The 24,392-nt window shown below is 46.1% G+C and overlaps 1 protein-coding gene across 2 annotated transcripts in view; it reads left to right on the top strand.

Annotated features, from left to right (window-relative positions):
- The first annotated feature begins 1,283 nt into the window (after positions 1–1,283).
- MRTFA (myocardin related transcription factor A) overlaps positions 1,284–24,392 on the top strand; it is a 213,197-nt gene continuing 190,088 nt past the window's right edge. Inside the window, exon 1 of one of the 2 annotated variants that reach the window (XM_032416716.1) lies at positions 1,284–1,345. In XM_032416716.1, coding sequence (XP_032272607.1) covers position 1,345 — 1 coding nt within the window. In that variant the 5' untranslated portion in view covers positions 1,284–1,344. Of the gene's footprint in view, positions 1,346–17,541; positions 17,712–24,392 lie in introns of those variants that run through there. The other variant, XM_032416718.1, reaches the window with a different exon arrangement.

Genomic DNA, 24,392 nt, shown 5'->3' with positions numbered 1-24,392 from the left:
AGCCAATAATTGGAAACAACTGAAATGTCCATAAACTGATTGGATAAATAAAATGTGGTATATCCCTACAATCGGTTATTTTCAGCCATAAAAAAGAATGAAGTAATGGGGCACCTGGGTGGCTCACTTGGTTAGGGGTCCCACTCTTGATTTCCACTCAGGTTGTGATCTCAGGGTTGTGGTCTCAGGGTGGTGAGATAGAACCCCGCATCAGGCTCCGTGTTCAGTGAGGAGCCTGCTTGTCCTTCTGTCTCCCCCTACTGGCGCACTTGCTCTCCAATAAATAAATAAATAAAATCTTAAAAAAAAAGAATGAAGTACTGATTTATGCTACAACATGAATAAACTTCAAAATTGTTATGCAAAATGAAAGAAGCCAATCAAAAAGACTACACATCTTATGACTCTGGGTGAAATGCCCAGAATAGGCAAATCTATAGAGATACAAAGTAGATTAGTGATTGCCTAGGGGGAGGAGGAAGATAGGGGTGGGGGAAAGGAGTGACCACTAATGGGTAGGAGTCCTTTTGTGAGGTGATGAAAATATTCTAAAATTAGTTGTGGTGATATTTGCACCACTGAATATTCTAAAAATTATTGGGGGGCACCTGGCTGGCTCAGCCGGTACAGCATGTGACACTTGATCTCAGGGTCGTGAGTTCAGGCCCCACACTGGGCATAGAGCTTACTTTAAAAAATAACTAACTGGGTGCCTGGGTGGCTCTGTCAGTTAAGCGTCAAATAAATAAATAAATAAATAAATAAATAAATAAATAAATAATAAATAAATAAATAAGGGGAAACCTGGGTGATTCAGTCAATTAAGCATCCAACTCTTGATCCCTGCTCTGGTCTTGGTCTCGGGGTCGTGAGTTCAGGCCCGTGTTGGGCTCCACGTTGGGCGTGTAGCCTACTAAACAAAAAAAAATTTTTTTAATTTAAAAAACCTAACTACATATTGAATTGTACCCTTGAAAAGGATGTATTTTATGGGATGTGAATTATATCTCAGTAAATCTGTTTTTAAAAGTGTGGGGGTTCGGGTGCAGGAAGCCCTGAGACATACACAGTGCCCTAGTCCTCAGGAAAAGTGTCTGCTCCTTGTCTTCCTCCTTGCCCTGTCTCCCGGGAACCTCCTCCGGCGACACCTTGCCAACCATGTAGAGGAGGGGAACCGCGGGCAACGGCGCACGCGCTCTGTGCCCAAAGGGACTTTGTGGACACGCCTCTGACATGGGAACTGCGGTGTGAAGCTGGGTCACGGCCGGTTCTGCTGACGCCGCTGGAGTCGGTGACTTGGGTGCGTTTTCACTTTGGCTCTGCGGCGGACGTGCTGTGTCATCCAGTAAGTCCCCGACCCGCCCGGTGCCAAATGCTAACTGGGGTAAAATGCGCCTGCCTCGGGATTCTCCTTGCTGGGGGTTGTATCGATATATTTTTTGAGGCAAAAATTAGAGTAATTAACATTAAACAGCTTTTTTTTTTAAGATTTTATTTTTTTATTTGACAGAGAGAGAGCGAGAGAGGGAACACAGGCAGGGGGAGGGGCAGGGGCAGAGGCAGGCTTCCCGCGGAGCAGGGAGCCCGATGCGGGGCTCGATCCCAGGACCCTGGGATCATGACCTGAGCCGAAGGCAGACGCTTAATGACTGAGCCACCCAGGCGCCCACCCCCTCCCTTTTTTTTTTTTTTTTTTTAACACGCGTGCCTTCTCTTTGCTAACCCAGTGGAACAGATGTGGAAACAGAGGCTCAGAGAGCTGGGTGACTTTCCCAGGCCTTCCAGCTGGCACGGCGGAGCTGGGCCCCAAGCCTAGGCCCTCTGCTTTTCTGCCTCCAAATTCTCCACTCCTTCCTCCATGGCACTCCCTGGTGATGACACATTCATTCTACTTCCAGAAGACCGTTGAGAAAACAACTTTGCTTTCATTTGGCCTCAACCCCTTGGAGGTGGTTCCTCCCTGGCCATCCTTCCCACCATCTCAGTCCTGATTTCACGCAACTGAACGGGGCTGGGCTGACGTGCCCCGTGACAGCGAGGAAGTGTTCGCAGAAAGGACGGAGGCGGGGTGGAATGAGAATCCATTTCTTTTTCTTTTTTTTTTTAAGATTTTATTTATTTATTTGACAGAGAGAGCACAAGTAGGCAGAGCGGCAGGCAGAGGGAGAAGGAAAAGCAGGTTCCCTGCTGAGGAGGGAGCCTGACTCAGGGCCTGATCCCAGGACCCTGAGATCATGAACTGAGCCAAAGGCAGACGCCCAACTGACTGAGCCACCCAGCCGCCCCTAGAATCCATTTCTTTTTAAAAGAACTTTAATCCTTAATCTTTTCTTATGGCCCACAGGATGCTTCATGATCTGGCCTCTGCCCACTTATCAGGCCTCATCTCCCACCACCTCCTATTTCCACTCTATGCCCAGTGTCTTACTCAAGGATCTTAGTGTTTCCAGAAAGCACTGCATACTCCTACAACTTTTACACACACTGACCCCTTGGGTCTTTCTCTGGGCACTTCCCTCCCTTCTGCTCCCTACCCTGTCCTCCACCCAACATCCAGCCGGGCACACAGTGCAGCAAATGCTGGTGGTGCCCTCCCGGGTCGCTCTTCAGGCTGGTGCACCCACCCCCCAGCTGCTATGAGTGTTGGCTCCAAGGACTCACAGCTACCCCAGCTGTCCCCTTGGGTGGAGAATTGCTCTTGGCTGACAGGAGCCTCCTTGCCAAGGAGGTTACGACCCCCATACGCCGGCAGACAAAGCCTGGAGCAGGAAAGGGAAGGGGGGCCACTGCACCCCGCAGCTGTGTCCAGAGCCCACCCCCAGCCCTCTGCACCAGGCCAAGGCTGGAGTGACCTGAGACTCCCCGCTTGGCAGCTCCTCCCTCAAGGATATTTTCCTTCCACAAACTCCTGTCCTCACATTCCACTGTAACTAAGGAGTTTCTCATTGTCTCCCAGACTAGACTCTGCACTTCCTGAAGGCAGGGGTAACGTCCCATTTATTTTTGTGTCCACACCACCTGCTGGGGGACCGGGCAGAGAGCAGGTGCTCCGGGTTGGACTCCACCCAGCTTCGGAGAGGTTGTAAATAGCACACCATGAGATTCTGCACTGTCCCTGCCTTCTTGCCTCTCCCTCTCTCCTCATTTCCCCACCCCCGGGGTCCCCCCTAACCGGCTCTCCCCGCTTGATTCCTCCTGTACCCCCCACGTGACAAAGAGATAGACTCCCCCTGTCCTGCTTCTTGCAACTTGGGTTTGAAACAGAGAGACGGACAGAACTGGAGGGGAGCCTGAATGAAACGGCCGTGCCAGCCACCGGGCTGCCCTCCCTGGCGGAAGTGATGGCAGTGAGGGCCGGTGGCAGCTCTGAGCTCGCCCGCCGGGGCACTGGGCAGTGAGAAACCCATCGCAGAAAGCACCTACAGCCTCGCTGGGCGGCCTTTTCTGATCGCTGCTCTTGACTTTTCCCTCACGCTTTCTTAACTTCATAAATGCTCTGGGAACCACAGTGTTCCCACTCTTTCTCATTCATTCCCACCCACTCATGGCACCAGCCCACGTCACCGGAGGAACGTCTTGCCTCACAGGCTTATTAACTTTCCAGGCAGCATCCAGCTCACATAGGAGCTGAGTCAGTGCATGTCAGGCTGGCGCGGGAGGGAGTCTGCGCAAGGCTGACTCAGATGCAGCCGGTGGGTCCTAGCAGAGGTCCTCTCCAGCCACACACAGCAGCCAGAGGGGCAGGCCCCATTGCTCTGGGGAGAGGCTCACCCTGGGCCAGGCACTGGGCTAATGCTCACGGCTAATCTCACCTAATTTCCTGCAGCCCACCTAGAAATCACATCTACTGTTTTGTTCCAGGGCTGGGCATGTGACCTGTCAGAGCCAATGAGAGGCATTGAGACCCAGGTCGAAAAGTCTGGGATGGAGGGACAACTGGCTGATTCAGTTGCAGAGCATGGGACTCTTGATCTTGGGGTGGTGAGTTCAAGCCTCAGTTGGATGTAGAGCTTACTTTTTAAAAAATGGGGAAAAAATTCTGGGATGAAGACACTCATTCTTTTTTGCTGAACTCTAAACCAGAGAGGATGTGGGGGTTAGAGCTGCTGGCTCCAGCTTGATACCATGTGAAACCTGAGGCCGAAGCCATGCTTGTAGAAGAGAGAGAAATGGTGAGGAAACTGAGTCCTGATGATCTCCTGGAGTCCTGGATCCAGCCATACCTGAAGCTGGAATAATGGACTTTTGAACTTCTGTGGATCAGTATACCCCTTTGCTCAAGTCAGTCTGGGTTGAGTTTTTTGCCACTTGCCACTAATCAATACTAATATTTATTACCATATCTAACTACTTCTAAGACATACTCCCCCCCCCACACACACACATTTTAACATCTCTGATGTTAGGAGTGTATCTTACAATCAGTGGTAACATTCTGATGGAGCCATCATTGTTCGCAAATTTGAGATATTGAGCACAGCTGTTCATAGTGTTTTCACTCCAACTGAGTTAAATGTACTGTTGGTACTGCATGTACTGAATTTAGTGCTGTTTCAAATGTCTTCAGAAAGAATCATGTTGTGATTTAGCATTCAGATGAAAGGGGATTATGTGAAGCAAAAGGCAGGGATATGGGAGCAACAGGGGGTGAAATTGATATTAGTGAAACCTAGTTTTCTCTTTGGAGGAATGACTGCTCTCTTCTTACAAAGCAACAGCAAGTGCTTTGCAGAACCTGAGACAGGAAGGCAAACCAGGAGCAAACGTTGTGTTACATTTTGTTCCTAAGATATGGGTGAAAAGATTGTCTCAGTCTTTTGCATTGCATCAAGCAATGCAACTGAAGGCAGGCTAAGTTGTGAATCTCACGAAGCAATGAGAGGAATTTCGAAGCAATGAGTCGCTGTGACTGGTTAATGGTTTGTCCCAAGACTATTGGTCAGAGGTGTTGTCATAACGCAGTTGGTGTGTTTTCTTTTCTTGGTGCATCTTATAACCACTGGAAGACAGTTTCACTCCCTGGCTGCAAAAGTTCTGTTAAAGTCACTGGCTCGAGGTCACATGCTCATTACCATCAGATTTAGACCACAGCTTTAAGTTCTTTATTGTAGTTCTCCATATTCTCTGTAGTGTGGGGAAACAGACACAAGGTGAGAAAGAGAAACACCTCTGGCCTGGGGCCTCTGGGAAGGAGGCAACATGTGTTGAGGGGACCAGGCCCAAGAGTCCAGGTCCTGACTCGCACCAGAGCACAGGGTGGCCCCCAACAGAGCTGGGAGTGAGGGGACACTTGAGAGAGAACTTCTACCCTCTCTTGGTGTCCAAGAAAGCTGAGCCTCATAGCAGGGCTGGGGCCGAAGATTAGGTACAAAAGGAATGTTATGCCTAATTTGCTCATGACAAGATTGAAACTCAGGGACACCCAGTAAATTACCTAAGGTCACCCGGCTAGCACGGCAGGGCCAGGCTTTGAAACCAGGCCTGTCCTTCCGCCAGGTTGCCCTGCCTCTCTCTACTGCGAGTTTCTTGCGAAGTGCCCGTTTTATTACTGCTATCATGAGGTTCATGTTCACCCGTAGGGAGCTGCTATCATCAGTGGACTGTAATCACTTAGCCTGACTCTGATCATTGTCTTTGCCGCTGCTGGTTTTTACCACACTCTTCTTTTCTAAGACTTATGGGCAGTGGGGCATTGAGTACCCCTGTCCATTCAGGCAAGAAAAAAAATAACCAACTTAAGAATGAGTCGGTTGGGGCGCCTGGGTGGCTCGGTGGGTTAAGCATCCGACTTTTGATCTCAGCTCCAGTCTTGATCTCAGAGTCATGAGTTCAAGACCCGCAGCATGGAGCCTACTTTTAAAAAAAAAAGAGTCCTGGGGCGCCTGGGTGGCTCAGTCGTTGGGCGTCTGCCTTCGGCTCGGGTCGTGGTCTCGGGGTCCTGGGATCGGGCCCCGCGTCGGGCTCCCTGCCCGGCGGGGGGCCTGCTTCTCCCTCTCCCACTCCCCCTGCTTGTGTTCCCTCTCTCGCTGTGCCTCTCTCTGTCGAGTAAATAAATAGAATCTTAAAAAAAAAAAAAAAGAGTCCATAGGACGGCAGCACGTACAGGCCTGTGAAAGATTACTTCAGAGCACTGTTCTAGCGAGCCGGACTTTGGTAGGGAGAGAACAAGTACAGCCTGTTCTGCTCACACAGAACACAAGTAGAACGCCCGCTGATGGCTGGAGTCCTTATCTCTCCCCACTTCGTGATTTGCCCCCAAATGCTGAGGGCTTCAAGCTCCGAACAGAGGTGTGAATGCTGGCCTGAAGATCCTGCTTCTGTCTTTCTTCTCCACCTTTTGCTCCTGCTCGTCATTCCTGGGCTTTCTCCCCAAGTTTTCTCTTGCCACCTGACAGCAAGATGCCCCTGGCAGCGCCAAACCTGCATCGTCTTCAGAGCTTATGAAGTTAGAGGAGAAGAGAGAGCATCTTTCCCCAGTGACTACAGCAAAAGTCCCAGGGAGCCCTCCACTTGGCCTGCTTGGGTAATATCTCTATCCCAGGGGGATGGAGTACTTTGGTCAGAGTTTGATTGTGTGGCCTCCTTGCAGGAGGGAGGAGTGCACAGACCCACTGAAATCACACGGACTGAGAAGGATTTCTGAGGAATAGGTGTGGATTATTTTCCAGAAGGTTTACTGGGCTGACAAAATACACCCACCTGACATTATGTGTGCCACCTCCTGGCAATGGGGACACTGGTGATCGATCTGTTTCAGGTAGACGGAGACATGGTCAGTCTCTTTCTTACACACAAGAAAACCTTTCCCTACCCCATCCCACCCCACCCCACCCCACCCAGCAGAGCTCTGTTGTGTCTCATTGACCAGGATTGGGTAACTGCCCCATTCCTAAACCAGCAACTGCCAGGAGACCTGGGACAGGACTGTGATGGGCTTAGAACAAACACCTCAGGGAGGGAATTGAGGGCTGGGAGCCAACCATGAAGGCCACTCTACCCTCCTCCCTGGAGGGAGAACATGTAGATTAAGAGAGTTAAGCATCAATAACCTAAAATGCAAGGAGAAGAGAAGTAAAAGTATAAAATTTCTGTATGCTATCAAAGTACATTGCTATCAGCTTAAAATAGGATGTTATAACTATAAAATATTTATGTAAGCCTCATGGTAACTACAAAAGAAAAACCTGTAGTAGACACATAAAAGATTATTATAAAAGAGTCAAAGCATACTGCCACCCGAAGTCATCAAATCACAAAGGAAGTTAGCAAAAGGGAAAGCAAGGAACAAAGGATCTACAGAACAGTCAGAAATAAGTAATAAAATGGCACTCATAAGTCCACACACTGATCGATAATTACCAGTAATTTAAAAATTGTTATAATTAGGGGCACCTGGGTGGCTCAGTCATTAAGCGTCTGCCTTCGGCTCGGGTCGTGATCTCAGGGTCCTGGGATCAAGGCCCTCGTTGGGCTCTCTCTCGGCAGGAAGCCTGCTTCTCCCTCTCCCACTGCCCCTGCTTGTGTTCTCTCTCTCGCTGTGTCTCTCTCTGTTAAATAAATTAAAAAAAAAAAAGATTTAAAAGACACACTTTAAAAAATGAACAACATGAAACTCTAGTGTTTAATATACACATCTGAGTGATAAAACTATAAAGAAAGAGAAGGAAGTGATTTTTATTTAAAGGAAGTGGTTTTGATAAAAGTGAGGCTAGTGGTGCCTTTGGAGGGAGTGAGGGAACTGTGCTTGGAACAGGGCACATGGAAGGGCCACTGAGGAGCCTGACAAAGCACCATTTCTTGACCCAGAAGGTGGTTTCTGGGGTATTTGTCTTATAATAGTTCATTTTGCTCAATGTTTATTGTGTGTGGTTTTCTGTATCTGCCTTTTATTTTATAATCAAAAAAGGTTACAAAAAAAAAGTAAACACTGTACATCTGGTCAGGTTACCCACTCTACTTAAAATCCTTCAGTGCCGGGGCACCTGGGTGGGTCAGTCATTAAGTGTCTGCCTTTGGCTCAGGTCATGATCCCAGGGTCCTGGGATCGAGCCCCGCATCGGGCTTGCTGCTCAGCGGGAAGCCTGCTTCTCCCTCTCGCACTCACCCTGCTTGTGTTCCCTCTCTCGCTGTGTCTCTCTCTGTCAAATAAATAAAATCTTAAAAAAAAAAAAAATCCTTCAGTGCCTCCCCATTGCCCCACAAGGCAAAGTCCAAGTTCTTAATCAAGGCTCAAGGCTCTGCCAGATCCAGCCTGCCCTGAGTGGAGAGGGGAAGAGAATGCAGAAAACAGGTCATGCTAGCAAGGCAGGGCTGCCAGAAGTGAGATGGGGCCCAGGGAAGCCAAAGGAGAGGCCGGACACTCGGAAGGCCAGGAGGGAGTTGCATGAAGATTAGCAGCAGGGAAAGGTTCCTCTCTGCCTCCTGGTGCTGTCGTGTCAGTGAGAGAAAAACAGGGGCAACTCTTTCCAAGGCACAACCACCACTCTGTAACCCTCAGCATTCAGCGTGTCCTTCTTAGAGTAGCTCTCTGGCTCTATATTTTCCCTGATCTTTCTTTTTTGTCATCTGGTCATATCTTTCCATTATATTGTATTGAGTCTTGTAAGAAGCTTACAGTCCTCTAGAACAAGAGTAGGTAAAAAGTATACATAAATTACCTAATTTTAAAATAATGGCTTTGTTTTTCTCATTAAAAGTAACTCTGGGGCCCCCTGGGTGGCAGAGTCAGTTGAGTCTGGTTGACTCATGGTTTCCGCTCAGGTCGTGGTCTCGGGGTCACGAGATCAAGCCCTGAGTCAGGGAGTCTGCTGGAGTTTCTCTCCCTCTACTCCTCCCCCAGACTGCACACATGCTCTCTCTCTCTCAAATACATAAATAGATCTTTAAAAAAATAAAAAACGAAAATGAAAGTAACTCTGCATAGCTATCATATGTGCATTCTTGTCTAGTATACTATACTTCAATGAAAAAATTTTAACACAGTCTTACAGTTTATTATAGTAACTTCAGAAAATATAGAACATAAATGCAATTTAAAAATCATTATTTTTCAAGAGAATAAAGTCTTTAGAACCAAACACAGAAGAACATCTTTATGACCTTGGAATAGGCAGATCTTTCACAAACAGGAAACAAAAATGAAATCATAAGTGAAAACAATTTATTAAATGAATTATATTAAAACTAAGAACCTCTGTTTATCAAAAGACACCATTAAGGGAGTAAAAAGACAACCCACAAGATGGGGTAAGACATCCTCAATACACATATTTGATAAAGGTCTCAAATTCAGAATTTATTATCAATTAATAAAAGATAGAAAACCCAACAGAAAAATGGGCAAGAGACTTGAACAGACACTTAACCAAAGAAGCTCTCCAAATGCCAAATAAACATATGGAAAGACTTTTAACTTCATTACTCATCAGGAAAATGCAAATAAACTACAACATGATATCCTTCCAACTTGACTGGATAAAATAAGAAAGATAAAAAATACCAAGTTTAGAGGAAGATGTGAAGCAACAGGAACTTTCACTGAATGTAAATAGCTACAATTACTTTAGAAAGCTAGCTGGCAGTACACAGTAAAGCTGAACATATGCCTCCCCTATGACCCAGCAAATGTACTCCCAACAGAAACGTATGCATGTATATGAACCAAAAGACATGCATAAGAATATTTATACCAGTACTATGTGTAATAGTCCACATTGAAAACAACCACATCAGTAGAATGGATACGTTTATCATGATAGACTCATACAGTGCAATGAGAACAAGCAAGCTATAATCACACACAAATATATGACCTAATCTTAGAGGGTTTTGAACAAAATAAGCCAAACTCCAAATTCTTTTTTTTAAAGATTTTATTTATTTATTTGACAGACAGAGACATAGCAAGAGAGGGAACACAAGCAGAGGGAGTGGGAGAGGGAGAAGCAGGCTTCCCGCGGAGCAGGGAGCCTGATGCAGGGTTTGATCCCAGGACCCTGGGATAATGACCTGAGCCGAAGGCAGACGCTTAGACCAAGCCACCCAGGCGCCCCAAGTATTTTACTTTTAATATATATTTTTTTATTTTTAGGTAATCTCTACACCCAATATGGGGCTCGAACCCACAACCCTGAGATCAAGAGTCCCACACTCCACCCACTGAGCTAGCCAGGCCCCCCAAATACTTTAGATCCTATCATTCCATTTATAGAAAGAACAAAAATAGGCAAACCAACCTATGCTGTGAGACATCAAGGGAGGTACCTCAGGGTGCTAGTGGATGGAAGGGGGCATGAGAGGGCCCTTTGGGGTCCTGCTAATGTTCTCTTTTTTGATCTGAGTGCTGGTTCAACATCTGTGTTCTGTTTGTGAAAATCCTTCAAGTCCTACAGTTATGACATGTGCACTTTTCCGTACACTTCTGAAGTATATATACCTCAGTGACAGAACAAAACCGAAAATGGATATATTATGAAGTCAAATTCAAAATATGCCTAAACAAGAGCCTTAAAGATGCAGGCCTTCCGGATAGGCTAACAGGGGATGTTCTCCCTTCTATGAAGGTTGTTGGGTGAAACAAACACCGTGTCCGGTTCCCTGGGTGAGGTTTTGAGGCGCCACCGCCACCAGGGAGCTGGCCGAGGTTTCAGGCTCCCGCGCCCACGTGATTAGGTTCAGGGTGTGGCGAGTGAGGCTCGGGAGGGCCAGCGCGGGGTCAGCGCCTGTCTGTTCTATATTTTAAATTTTGATATTTTGTTCATCATGGGGTCTGGAGGGCATTCATTTTTATTTTTTGGAAATACTGCATTGAAATATTATCTTATTGAGTTTGGCTTTGGGTCTTCTTAAATTTGTGTCTGATTGTCCTTACCCCAGATTATGACAGCGTGACTGGTTTTCATTTAAGAAAAAAGACTGCTAGCTTTTTACATATACCGTTTTTTTTTAAGATGTTATTTATTTATTTGAGAGAGAGAGAGAGCACAAGTAGGGGGGCAGCAGAGAGAGAGGGAGAAGCAGGCTCCCCGCTGAGGAGGAAGTGTGATGTGGGGCTCCATCCCAGGACCCTGAGATCATGACCTGAGCTGAAGGCAGACGCTTAACTGACTGAGTCACCCAGGCGCCCCAAGGCTCTGCTAGTTTTTATTCTAAAATAAAATCTTTATGCTCTGCAAGCAGTAAGAAGTTGGCATTGGGTTCCACGCTAACCGGTTACCAGCCTTGTGGGTTCCCTAGTCGAGGGAGTAAAGAGGGGTTCCAGCCCTCAAGCACTAGAGGGCGCCAAAGAATGGCTTATAAAGCTGAATTCTTCTATAAGGTCGTCCTCCAGCAAAGACATTGCCCAGCCTGGATTCCTTTTCTCTGACAAAAACCCATCCATTTTGTGATTCCCTGCCTCTCTATAGCTCCAGTCCCGAGTAGGCCCCAAACACATGAGCCAAATTCAATACAAGAATAGGCTTGGATTCTATCTCAAAATACCCAAATAAGATATTTATGTGGACAGCAAGGATCAGAAAGCCAAAGTAAAAATCCCATGGTGGTATGAGTTCAGCTTTGTGTTTAAACCCTGGCTTGTGCGATGTGGAGCAAGGTATCCTGGTGGGATGACAGACCTTCTTGATTTGCCTGGGGCTGTCCTGGTTTTAGTACTAAAAGTCCTGCAGCTCAATTTTTCCATCTCTGCAAACTGGGATGGTTGGTCACCCTCAGTTTTCCTGATCTGTAAAATGGAAAAAATGTCAGTACAACGGGGAGAATTGAATAAGATGATGATCTTATGTGCATATAGGTGCTTATGATGTGCATAATAGGTGCTAAAAAAAAAAAAGTTAGCTTAGTTTTGTTATCAAGTAGTCCTGGAGATGGTTGCAGGCATGGCCTGAGTTCCTATAAAACCATTTAAACAGAGCCTGAACATTTTGATCATCCTGCTCATGCATTTGATTCAAATCCAAAAATATTTGCTGAGTGCTTATTATGTATCAAGAGATTGTTAGCAGTTTAGTGGTTCTGGGCACATTTTTAAAAAAATGATTGACACTTCTCAAGGATGGTATGATCTTTAGAGGACAAAGAGAGACAGAAGTGTTTACAGAATATAGGGGAAAAAAGTAATCCAAGCCTGCTGCATTTATCCTCATAGGTCCTAATTTCCTCCAGGCTGGAAAACTGTGGTAGTCTCCTAACTTACTTCCCCAACCCCATTTCAGTCTCCTTCCAATCTAATCAGTTGACTACCAGGTAAATCTTAAAACATATTTTGGATCCTTTTTTCAGAAGCCCAGTATCTACCTTGCCTTGGCATTCTTTACTTTTTTACAATAGGGCCTCAACCAACTTTCAAGCCTTATCTCTTGAACAAACCAGACAACTCCCTTGCTTAAACATGTCCCATGTTTTCCTCCCTCCATTCTATTACTCAATGTTCCTTAAGTTGGAATGCCCCACCTCATTGCTTCCTGTCAAACATACACTCCTTCATGTGAATTTACTGGGTTTTCTGCAAGACATGAACTCTCGCTTACTTCGTTTTTACTAACTTTATTTATTTAGTTATTTTTAAGATTTTATTTATTTATTTGACAGAGGGAGACACAGCGAGACAGGGAACACAAGCAGGGGGAGTGGGAGAGGGAGAAGCAGGCTTCCCACCGAGCAGAGAGCCCAATGTGGGGCTCGATCCCAGGACCCTGGTATCATGACCTGAGCCGAAGGCAGATGCCTAACGACTGAGCCACCCAGGCGCCCCTCATTTTTACTAACTTTAGAGCATTGTTCATATTGGTGTTTTTATGAACCCTGTTCTTGATTGTGAGCAAGGATTGTCTATTTCACTTTTTTATATTTCCTCCAGTTCCTTGTGTGTAGCCGACAAATGTTTATGGTATTATACCCAAAATTCTAATATTCTAATTTTGGTATCTGTACCATGGTTCTACTAGTTTGTAGCTGTGTGGCTGTGTGATATGTGTGTATTTTTTAAGTAGGCTCTATGCCCGGGTGCCTAGTGGCTCAGGTGGTTGACTGTCCGCCTTGGGCTTGGGTCATGATCTCAGGGTCCTGGGATCGAGCCCCGTGTCTGGCTGCCTGCTCAGTGGGGAGCCTGCTTCTCTCTCTCTCTCTCTCTGGAGCTCCCCCAGCTTGTGCTCTCTTGCTCTCTCTCTCTCAAATAAATAAATAAAATCTTTAAAAGAAAAAAAGTATGCTCTATGCCCAACGTGGGGCTTGAACTCATGACCCAGAGACTGAGTCACACGTTCTACCAACTGAGCCAACCAGGCACCCCTGTGCAGTATTTTCCCAATTAACCTCCTTAAGTTTGTTTCCTTATCAAAAAATGAGGATTGTAACAGCACCCACCTCAGGGTCACAACAAGGATGAAATAAGACAACGCATAGAGGATGCTTAGTGTTGTGCTTGGCACAGCAGAGCTATGGATTGTCAGAGAAAGAAAAGATCCATTTAGGCTGGAGGAATAGTGGAGGCCTTCCTGGGGTGTGTGAGCCAAGAGGGATGTGAGTGAAGATTTGATTAGATAAAGCGAAAAGGGAAGACGTTTAGGCAGAGGGGCCAACCTGAATAAAGACTTCAGAAGAAACAGAAATGAGCAGGATGTGCTGAGGATGGGGCTGGTCAAGTCTTGGGAAACACCTTTGGAGAGATTCTCCAAGAAGAGAGAGAAGAGACAAGTGGAGAAAATTTTCTAAGAGTATAAATTAGCAGGTAGGAAGGAGGGGAAAATGTCTCTAGAAGTTTGCTGAAGGTTTCTGTCATTGAGTTTGCCCCTTTCAGCAATAGCAACAGAATTAGAAGTGGTAGCCAGTTTGAGGAGTGACAGAGTTGAATCAGCATGTGTTTATAGCAAAGTGCAGCAAAGGATGAAAATGGACAAAATGATGACTAACTGCTCATTATTAGCAGGGTTAAGCTTGAAATCCTGCGTTTGTGGCCAAGAATTAACTATAGAAGTACAAGAAAGGGTGAATTTTGCTTAGTATCAGTTTGTGGGGAAAAAGCTCTAAAGGAAAAAGGGTAGTAAGAAATGGTTATAAAGTCAATTTGAGGCAAAGGGCCAGGGCAGTCTCTAAATTTGCTGAGACAACATTCTAGTGTGCTCATGGTTGTAGGGAGTCAGATTAAGGAAGGCTAAAGTCTCACTCTACTTTGGTGATCAGATCCCACCTGAGTATTTTAGGTGGTCCCATTTTGGTTGCAGGGAACAGAAACCCAACAGGGAAGAGAACGTATTGGCCTACAGAGGAGGCATAAATGGTGCCCCATGTAGATCTCTTTAACAGGCCAGTGCACCCATCCCCCAGCTGCTGTGAGTGTTGGCAGCTAAGGGTTCCCAGATGCCCGAAATTCCAGAGAATTGCCTTCAGCTGAAGGGAGCAGCTTTGGAGACCTTAACTCCTTGATGGCTTACCGCCAGTGCCTGATGATATTTGGGTATACAAAGCTGCCCAGTGTCTCATGGGGTGATAACTCCTTGGTGTGGTTTTATGCTAGAGCTCTCCGTTGTGGATCAGGCCAAGACAAAATCAAGCTGATTCTTGCTTTGCTCTTTCTTTTTCCCTGTCCTGTTCAACTCCCTCCCTTACGGGTTATTTCCCCCCCCCCCCCAATAAATCCCATTCCCAGATCTCCCTTATGGGCTCTGTTTCTAAAGATCCTGATAAGAGACACCTACAAAAGCAAAAAGCCAGAAAACAGCTGGGGCCAGGTTCTCAGAGTCATCACCTGTTGTAGCATTTATCTGTACCTCAGCTCTGATAGTTTGTTTTCATATTGGTTTTATGTATTCTCGAGCAAGTTCTTTCATGGTCCTCCTGGTCAACTCCAGGGGATGAGCCAGATAGTTTAGCAGCCTCGGAGTAAAGGAAACTTCTCCATATGGGTAGTGCCCACAAAGTTCCCAGGACTCCTTCTGATTGGACTGCCTTGAGCCACATGCATTTCCCTAAATCAATCATTGCAAATGGTGGGGGGGGGCAGAGGGAGGAGGGAAGCAGTGCTCTGATTGGTCAGGACTGGCAGGGTGCTGCCCCTGGAGAGATGAATAATGAATCAGCCCCATGGCAGCCATATGGACAGACAGTGGGGAGGACTGGTTCCCTAGAGGAAATGAGGCTCCCCTTACCAGAAGAAAGAGAATGTTTGCTGGAAGGACAAAAATAACACATGTTCCCAATAGATCTTGACAAACTGAAAGATGTCTACATGAAGTCATCAGGATGGAAACCATAATCTGGCAAAATAAAAAAGCAACTTTATCCCTATTGTTTTGGGGATGGGCAGAAGGTATGGAAGGTATATTTGTCATCTTCAAATATTTGGAATGTTGTCATGATGAAGAGGTATTAGACATGTTTCTGTGAAGCTTTAGGAGATAAATAGGACCTAGGCTGAGAGATTAGAGGGATGTAGATTATCCATAAAACATATATGTGTAAATAAATAAACAAGTAATTTATACATGCATATGGATACAAAATAATTACAATTTAAGTTGTCCAGAAAAGGAACAGGTCTATTTGAGAGGTGGTAAGCTTGCCATGCCTGGGAAGCCAGGAATAGGCTTATCACTCTTACCATGTCTAATAAAATATGCTTGTGCTTCCTTCTTGCTTTGGCTTTTCCGTAAAGGCTGGGTCTAGGTAGACACTATCTGGAATGCCCCACCCCAGTCTTGTCTTGGGGAACTCTGCCCCACCCCAACAATTTCAAACCAGAGTACTTTCCCCTCTGAGGTGCACCCCTGTGTCCTCTTGTTAATCATGACCCTGGGGATATGCTGCCGGGCGTTGTGATCACCTCATCATCTGCCTTAACTCCCCCCAGTTTGGTGAAAGCACCCCCTCAGTGTCTTACTCCAGAAATATTTGCTGAATAAATAATTTTATCTGGTCTTTTGTGGAAGGATTCTTGCCTTGGGGGCTAGGTGTGTGACTAAGAGGACACAAGGATCCTGCTAAACTCTAAGATTCTGGGATGAGCACATGGGCACTGAACTTGAAGCTGATTTACAGATGAATAATTGGGAATACCCAGGGCCCACTTTGGCTTTTGCAGCTATTGGAGGAGAGAAAAGGAGGCATTCTCTCTTGCCCTTCCTCTGACAGTTACACCAATAGGCAGTCATGGGAGAACTCTGGGGGAGATCAGGGGATCGTAGTAAGAGTTTACTCTGGAACATATAAAGTGAGTTGCCCCCTCTCCATCTTTGTGCCTTGGCACTGCTCCTCCCCAAACCTGGAAGGATGTCCTAGCTCCTTTCTTCCTCTAGCTACTGTTACTCCTCCCTCCCACCCTGCTGGGCAACACCATCCCCAGGAAAGCACTTCCCCCTCTTTTCCACCCGCCAAGTTGGAGTTATTTCTCCTTTTCTGGACTCCCTCCCATTGCGGGAGGAGGGGGAGCAAATGGCCTGCCTGCACCAAGGCACTTCCCGCAGCAGACCTCGCTTTACGGGTTTCTCTCTCCCTTTAAGTTTGCTTTCTCCTTGTTGAAGTCTTGCACCAGGTCCATGTGTGGCCTCTGCGCCTAAGGCAGGAGACCCGCGCGAGCACACACACACACACACACCCCTTTGCTACATGAGTGGATGCCAGAAAGAGTAGGACATCAACATTTTAGAATTTTACAATTGCAAGAGTCGTCGGGAGTCACCTAGTGAAACCGTCCCTTTTACAAATGCTCTTCCTGGAGTCTCCGGAGAGAAGCTTTTGGGTTCATTCAGCCCCTTTTCTTCTCGAGGCCCCAAGCACTTTGCTATTAATGATCTCAACATTCTAGGCAGGTAGGGAGGGGCAGGTAGGTGTTAGTACCCTCCCTTTTCCCCTAGGGGAAACTGACTCAGAGAAACTAGCAGACGGGCCTCGGTGGGGCGGGGGCTGTAACGGGAATTCAGGGCTCCGGGCCAATGTGGAATTTTTTGTGCCTCCTTTTGGGAAGCGTGAAAGTGAAGTAATCAATTTACGAGGCCCGGGCGAGGACCCTTTAGCCCCCTTGGAAGATCGGGTTGGGCCAGGAGGATTAATGCAGTTAAGGGCCCGCGGCATTGACCCCTTGGCAACTTGTCGAGGGCCAGTCGGGTCCACCGCCGCCCTTCCCTCGGCAGGGTGACCAATGGGCTTCCGCCTCTTTAAGGCCCCCCCCCCAGCGCCCCGCCTCCGGCACGTCGCCGACCTCCTCCCACCTCCTAGCCGCAGCTCCGCCAGTTCCAGACTTCCTTTGACGATGAGGTCATCTTCTCGTTGCTCATTGGCCGCGCCCGGCCGTCAGTCACAGGAAGTCCCGCCGCCGTCCTCGCCTCCTTCGCACCCCTCCCTTCCCGCCCTCCCTTCAGTCCTCCGGTCCCAGCCTCCACAAGGCCTCTGATTGGTCAGTGCCGCTGTCACTCTTCCAGGAGGTAGTGTGGGAGGTGGGAGGCGGGTGAGGTGGGAGGCGGGTGAGGTGGGAGGGGCCGCAGCTTCCGTGGCTGAGAGGAGCCGGCGGCGGCCGTGTCTGTGGTGTCCGAGGCGGCGGCGAGAGCGACCGTTCCATCGTCCCCACCCCCTCGGCTCCGCTCGCCACACGCCCTCCGCTTGCGCAGACTTCTCCCCAGCTCCGTGCGCCCTGGCCAGACGTTGAGCCTCGGAAGGGGAGGCGCGCGGTGAGAGCCGGAGGGGGACCGCCGCGGAGCCCGGGCTGGGAGGAGCGCGAGGCGGTGAGTGAGAGTCCGGGCAGAGGACCCCTCCCCCACCGCGGCCCCGCCCCGAGCATCCTTTCTCCTCGCGACCCCGCGGCGCGCCCTCAGGGTCGGGCTGCGCGGGCCTCACAGCCCGGCCCCCAGCCCGCCGCCGCTCGCCTCGCCCGTCCCTTCCCTCCCGGCCGGGGTCGCCCAGCCGGGGCGGGCGGCCCGGGGCGCGGCCGTGCACCTGTGAGCCGCCTGGCCGGGCAGCGCCGGTGGGGGAATGCGGGGAGGGGGCGTCCCGCACCCGTGGCGCCCGGGTGTGTTTTGACTGCAGGGACCCGGTATCGGGCGCTTTCCCCGGCACAGATTTACCTTGTGCAGACCCTCAGGATCCATGTGCAGTCCTAGGATTCCCAGGCAAGGGAGCCTCACCTGGACTTGTTGATGCCACTGTTTGCATCCCGAATGCCACCAGGTGTAAGGGCTCTGGCAGATTGGAAACTTGACAGCCAAGAACTTGATCCTCTAAGAAAGTGTCTGTCAGGATACTTTGATTACACCTCCCACCCTGGCCGGCACCGCAGGAAAGCGCTGATACTCTGTAGTAGCTAGGGCTGGAGCTTTCAGGTCAAACTCTCCAACCTGCCATTCGTGTCATCTTGGGCTTCAGTTTCCTTCTCAGGAGAATGGGCATAATACCTACTACATGGGGTCATTGTGAGCTGAGAACGACGGGTAGATCAGTTTGTGTTTAAGCACCAGCCCAACCTGGCTTTGTCAGGATCTCGGTTTTCTCACTAGTATATAGATAGCATAAATGAAAGGCAGTTTGGTGGACACTTGACTACTTACCAGCTGTACTTGGCATGAGGTGTGCGTGTAGGGGAATGTGAAAGATGTCACTTAAATGTAATAATGAAATTATACCTAGCTTCATGTGTTTTTACGTACTTTGAAGTCCATAAGAAGTCTGAAATGCCCCCAGGTTGCCAGCTTTTGAGATTTTTTTCAAGATCTTTTCTACCTGAAGCCAAAAGCTTGTAACATACTCATTATTTTCAGTAAAAAGTGAAATTCACGTGTTTTATGTTAGAGGACCCCCCAAAAATGCCACAGATTTCACTTAAGCAGTTTTACTGTTGAAAAGCAGCCACCTCCCAGGAGTGAGGTGGTACAGCCAGCTGGCACACAGCCCCGGGACAGTAGGGTGGGGAACCCTTGGCTGAAAATTATTAAATTAAGTTTTGCCTAATGTCATTTGCATTTTCATAGTGAATCAAAGGGCTTTATGATAGCTTCTTAGTGAAATGATTTAATTACTGCTTTTTTCAAAAACACATGCAAAGAAAAACTGACTGTAGTCCATTCTAGCATTGGCTTCAGTTCTTTGCCAGTAACTGTTAAGAAGAGAACCCTGTTTAGAAAGGCTTTCACAAGTCACATTTCTTTGGTTAAGTTTTTATTTAGAGTAAAATCGTGAGATGGAAGAGTAAGATGTATCCCATAATCCAAAAGTATTTATTGCAGACTTTCCACATCCTTAGTCCTCTACTGAGTGCTATGAGGAAGGGATTCAAAAGAAGTATGAAACAGCATCTCAGCCCATAAAGAGCAAAACCATAAGATTTAGGTCACTCAGCTTTGGGTACTACTTAAGTAATGACTTCATTCATTCATTCATTCATTCATTCATTCAATAAACTTGTTCCTTGCCAAAACGTGCCAGGTGTTTTGTTTTTGTTTTTCTAAAGATTTTATTTGAGAGTGAGAGAGCACAGAGGGAGAGGTAGAGGGAGAAGCAGACTCTCCGCTGAGCAGCCCAACTCGGGGCTCGATCCCAGGACCCTGAGATCATGACCTGAGCCCATGGCAGATGCTTAACTGACTGAGCCATCCAGGTGCCTTGCCAGGTGTTTTTTCTAAAAGCCAAGGTTATCGGGATAAGTGCGATATGGTCCCTGCTCATAGGAGCTCAAGTCTAGTGTGAGGCAGAAAGTGACAGATAATTTTAACACATTGAAATAAACTCCAGAACTGTATGGGAGGGTCAAGGGAGCTTTTCCTTTGCACTTCAGAGAGAAGGTGGCCTTTGAGTTGAATCTTAACTCATTAGATGAAGGAGGAAGATCATTCCAAACAGAAGCAACTGAGCTTTACTGATAGAGCTTCTGACCGCAGATATAAGCCCTAGGAAGGGGGAAGGAAACTGACATTTCTTGATGCCCACTATGTAATAGGCATTAAGCTGGGCTTTTAATGTTACTACTTAATTAGTCCTATGAGGTAGATTTTACCTCCACTTTAGGACAGGAGAACTGAGGCTCAGCATAGTTAAATAATTTGTCTAAGGTTATGCAGTTAGTGACAGAGCCAGGACTTGAATTTCTGACTTAAAAGTATGTATGCTCTTTTCCTTTTAACACTGTAGAAATAAATATAAATGAGATGAGACAGTTCCAGCTATATATGTCATTTTACTACATCAGTTACAAATTACTTTCTGTGAAATGTTCATATTTGATTTAGAGTTGCTAAAACTTGTATAATAAAGGCTATCAAATGGTATTTCTTTTATAAGTGTGACATTTGCTAAAAAGTGTAGTTCATGGAAACATTTAATGGAAGACATTGATAAATACAGACTATATGGGGCACCTAACAAACCTTTTAAACAGGTATGGACTTTTATTGAGACAGTTGCTTAAATATTTAAGTGTATAAGGGATGTGCAGATGTATGGCCAATTAAATAGAAAATGAAAGGGGTAAAATGGTTTTTTTTTTTTTAAAGATTTTATTTATTTATTTGAGAGAGAATGAGATAGAGAGCATGAGAGGGGGGAGGGTCAGAGAGAGAAGCAGTCTCCCTGCTGAGCAGGGAGCCCAATGTGGGACTTGATCCTGGGACTCCAGGATCATGACCTGAGCCAAAGGCAGTCGCCTAACCAACTGAGCCACCCAGGTGCCCCGGGGTAAAATGGTTTTGAATAATTTTTACAAAAGGGGGAATTAGAATTTTGAAATCATATTAACATAGATTGTTATATTTAGAGAGCCCACTGTGGACTGTAAGCTCCACAAAGGTAGTCTGTTTCTTTTATTCTCAGCTTCAAGAGCACTTTTTGGGAGACACTTGGGTGGCTCAGTTGGTTAAGCATCTACCTTCGGCTCAGGTCCTGATCCCAGGGTTCTGGGATCAAGTCCCACATCGTGCTCCTTACTCAGTGGGGAGCCTGCTTCTCCCTCTGCCTGCTGCTTCCCCTGCTTGTGCACTTTCTCTGACAAATAAATAAATAAAATCTTTAAAAAAAAAAAAGCAGTTTGGGACATAGTAGATGCTCAGTAAATATTTGTTGAATAAAAGATGAATGTGAATATATACAGTGAGTGGTGTGTTTATGTAAATGCTAGGGTTGATAGTTAGAATTGACATAGGAACATTTTCATCTGAAAAAAAGACTTTGGTCAGGAGGTTATATTTCAGAAGGTCTTTGAAAGAAAAGAGGGAGGACATTGACAGATTACGGATGAAGTGGCACAGGCATTTACCATATAGGTAGTTTATAAATGGTTATACTTTGGAAGAAAAGGAACACTGAACAAAGGGAAGGGCCCACTGACACCATTCAAATATAGGCACAGTTTATTAAAGGCCTTAATGAGTTTTGAGAATCAAGGAAACAGTCTCTGCTCTTAAGGAACTTACAGTTTTAGAGACTAGGTGTTAGCTAGTATTGCATAACGTGTTACCCCAAAAGTTAGTGTTTAAGATAACAGTAAACATTTATTATCCCTCACAGTTTCTGTGAGTCAGAAATTCGGGAGCAGCTTGAGCAGTGATTGCAGAAATAGGTCATCTGGAGTTGCAGTCTCTGAAGACAGGCTGGTGGATCCTCTTCTAAGGTGGCTACTCAGATTGTTGACAAGTTGGTGTAGGCTGTTGGTGGGAGGTCTCCATTCTCCATGTGGGCCTCTCCATAGAAGTACTTGAATGCCCTCATGGCATGGCAGCTGGCTTCCCCCAGAGCAAGTAATCCAAGAGACCAAGTTGCATTGTCTTTTATGACCTAGCTTCAGAAGTCACATACCATCATTTCTCCAGTATTCTATTGGTCACGTATTGTGGGAAGGGATTACATAGGGGTGTGAATATTAGGAGGTGAGAATCTTTAGGGGCCATCTTGGAGGCTGGCTACCACAGTGGGTAGCATAGAACAGAAAAAGTGTTAGAAGAAGGTACAAAGTGCTGGGGGAAGGGAGGGAAGGATTCAGAAGAGGGAAAGGTTACCTTTGGGAAAATGAGGGAATTGGGAAAGATTTAATTCTTTTAACAGATATTCACAGGTATTTATTGGGTGCTTACTCTGTGCCCTCAAAATGGTAGGCTAATATGTGGAAGTGAATTGGGGCTGTATGAAATGTTGTAAGTAGTCTAGGCCAGCATTGGTACTAAGGACAAACACTTAATCTCTGTGTGTAAGGTGAGGGTGTAGTAATTTTTCTGATATTGAGGAGAACAGTAACTTGTCAGAGTGATAGAAAGGCAGTTAAAAGCGTAAATACTAGAGCCAGACTTCCTGGGTTGGAATCTTACTTCTACCACATGCTAGCTGTTTGACCTTGGGTGTGACTGTGACACTCTTAACCACATCTTGGTAACTCACTATAAAATGGGGATAATAATGGTGGCTACCTTATATTGCTGCTATAAAGATTAAATAAGTTAAAAATATGCCAAGTCCTTGGAACAGGTTCACATGCATCATCATTATCATTCTTCATTTTGGGCAGTATCATAGAACTGACCGTGGGTGAATGAGGTTCCAGTCAGAGATGAATGAATGTGAATGATGTGAGTATTCAGAGGCTTTTAAATGTCAATCATTTAAATGTAATCATTTAAATGTAGTCATTTGCTCCTTTAGCATCAGTTTTTCCAGTTTGACTACTTACGTTTAGATAGTTTTTATTTCATCAATAGAGTGAACCAGTGATTTTATTTAGCTGAACTCCCCAGTTATGACAGTACCTCAGGAGGCCCGGTTGCCTGTGAAGGGTATCTTGTGTTCGCTTGTCGTCTCTCTAAATTACTGGGCCCTCTATCTGCAGAATGGGTTTAGCCAAAAGCAGTTAAAGGTGCATCTTCAAAAGAGCTTAGTGGTGGAACCAGGACCCATAGTAAAAATACCAGAGTGAGCACTTTTGTGACTGAGTCACAAAAGAATCCTCAGAGATTGATTCTTAACACTAAGTCTGTCACTTCTGTGAAGAGGGAAGATCTTTGAACTCCATGTCTCTGCAGGTGTTAGAGCAGGAATTGGGTGCTCTGCCAGGGTGGTTGGGTGGAGCAAATTGCCTAAGTTGCCTTCAGTCCTGCGGTTCAGGGACTCCAGTCCAACTCTCACTGTTTAGTTGAACAGAGGCACTGAGAAATTAAGTGGTTTGAGGTTCCACAACAGTCCAGTGGCTGAGCCTGGGCCAGTTCTTCACCCTTTGTTTGCGGCTGGCTCACACAGTGGTGATGCAGATCCCCAGAATCTTTGGAAGGTTGAGCATTGTGAAAATGTCTTTTCTTCAAATACCATATTTTTACTTTTGTGGTATGTCTGATTTGTTTGCTTTCCTAGTCACTTTTATTCAAATGCTTTTAGAAATCATTCCCTGTTTATGAGTCCTGGTAACAAGTAATTTGCATAGCTCAATTTGAAATCTGGAATGTATATTCTGTTACTGAATTTGAAGATAGGTGGGCTACTTACAAGTCTTTGACCTCTAAAATTATAAGTGGGAATTATGGGTGATTTTTATTTCTTGAAAAACTTTTGTCTGGTATCAAAATTTAACATATAATGGGTGTAACTTGAAAAAAATTATAAACTTCGTAGTATGAGAGAGTAAAAAAGCTAGTGAAGTAACATGTCAAGTTTAAGGGCATGAGCAGAGCTAGGTACTGACAGTTACCAGCTGTGTAACCATAGGCTCACCACTTAACCTTCTTGTGACTAGTTTTTTCTTCTATAAAATGGGGTTAATGATTCTTACAACATGAGGTTGTTATAAGGATCATGGAGTCACAGTGAACTCATTGTTATGCTACCTCATTAATTTTCACACCAGCTCTGTGAAGTAAGTATTAGCTCCATTTTGTAGATGAGGAAAGAAGCTTGGAGAGATTCACTAATTTAGGAAGATTGCAATCAGGGTTTGAACCAAGTTCTCTCTCTCTCTCTCTCTCTCTCTTTTTTTTTTTTTAAAGTAGGCTCCGCGCCCAATGTGGGGCTTGAACTCTCAACCCTGAGATCAAGAGTCACATGCTCCACCAACTGAGCCAGCCAGGTGTCCCCTCAGGTCTGTTTTTGAATTAAAAGATACTGACTCCCAACCATAAGAGACTCTTAATCTCAGGAAACAAACTGAGGGTTGCTGGAGTGGAGGGGGGTTGGAGGGGTGGGGTGGCTGGGTGATGGACATTGGGGAGGGCATGTGCTATGGTGAGCGCTGTGAATTGTGTAAGACTGATGAATCACAGACCTGTACCCCTGAACAAATAATACATTATATGTTAATTAAAAAAAAAAGATACTGACTCCCTATGATAATGTGTATGAAGTGCCTAACTTTGCCTTCAGTAAATGTTCCTGTTCACTTTTGCACAGTTTGTGAAAATGTTAGTATGTTGAGAATTCTTTATGGTAGTAATCAAGGTGTTGTAGCT

The sequence above is a fragment of the Phoca vitulina genome, unplaced genomic scaffold (assembly GCF_004348235.1).
Source record: "Phoca vitulina isolate PV1807 unplaced genomic scaffold, GSC_HSeal_1.0 scaffold19, whole genome shotgun sequence".
Classification (NCBI taxonomy): Eukaryota; Metazoa; Chordata; class Mammalia; order Carnivora; family Phocidae; genus Phoca; species Phoca vitulina.
Note: the sequence above shows the minus strand (reverse complement) of the source record. Positions and strands in the feature narration are given on the sequence as shown.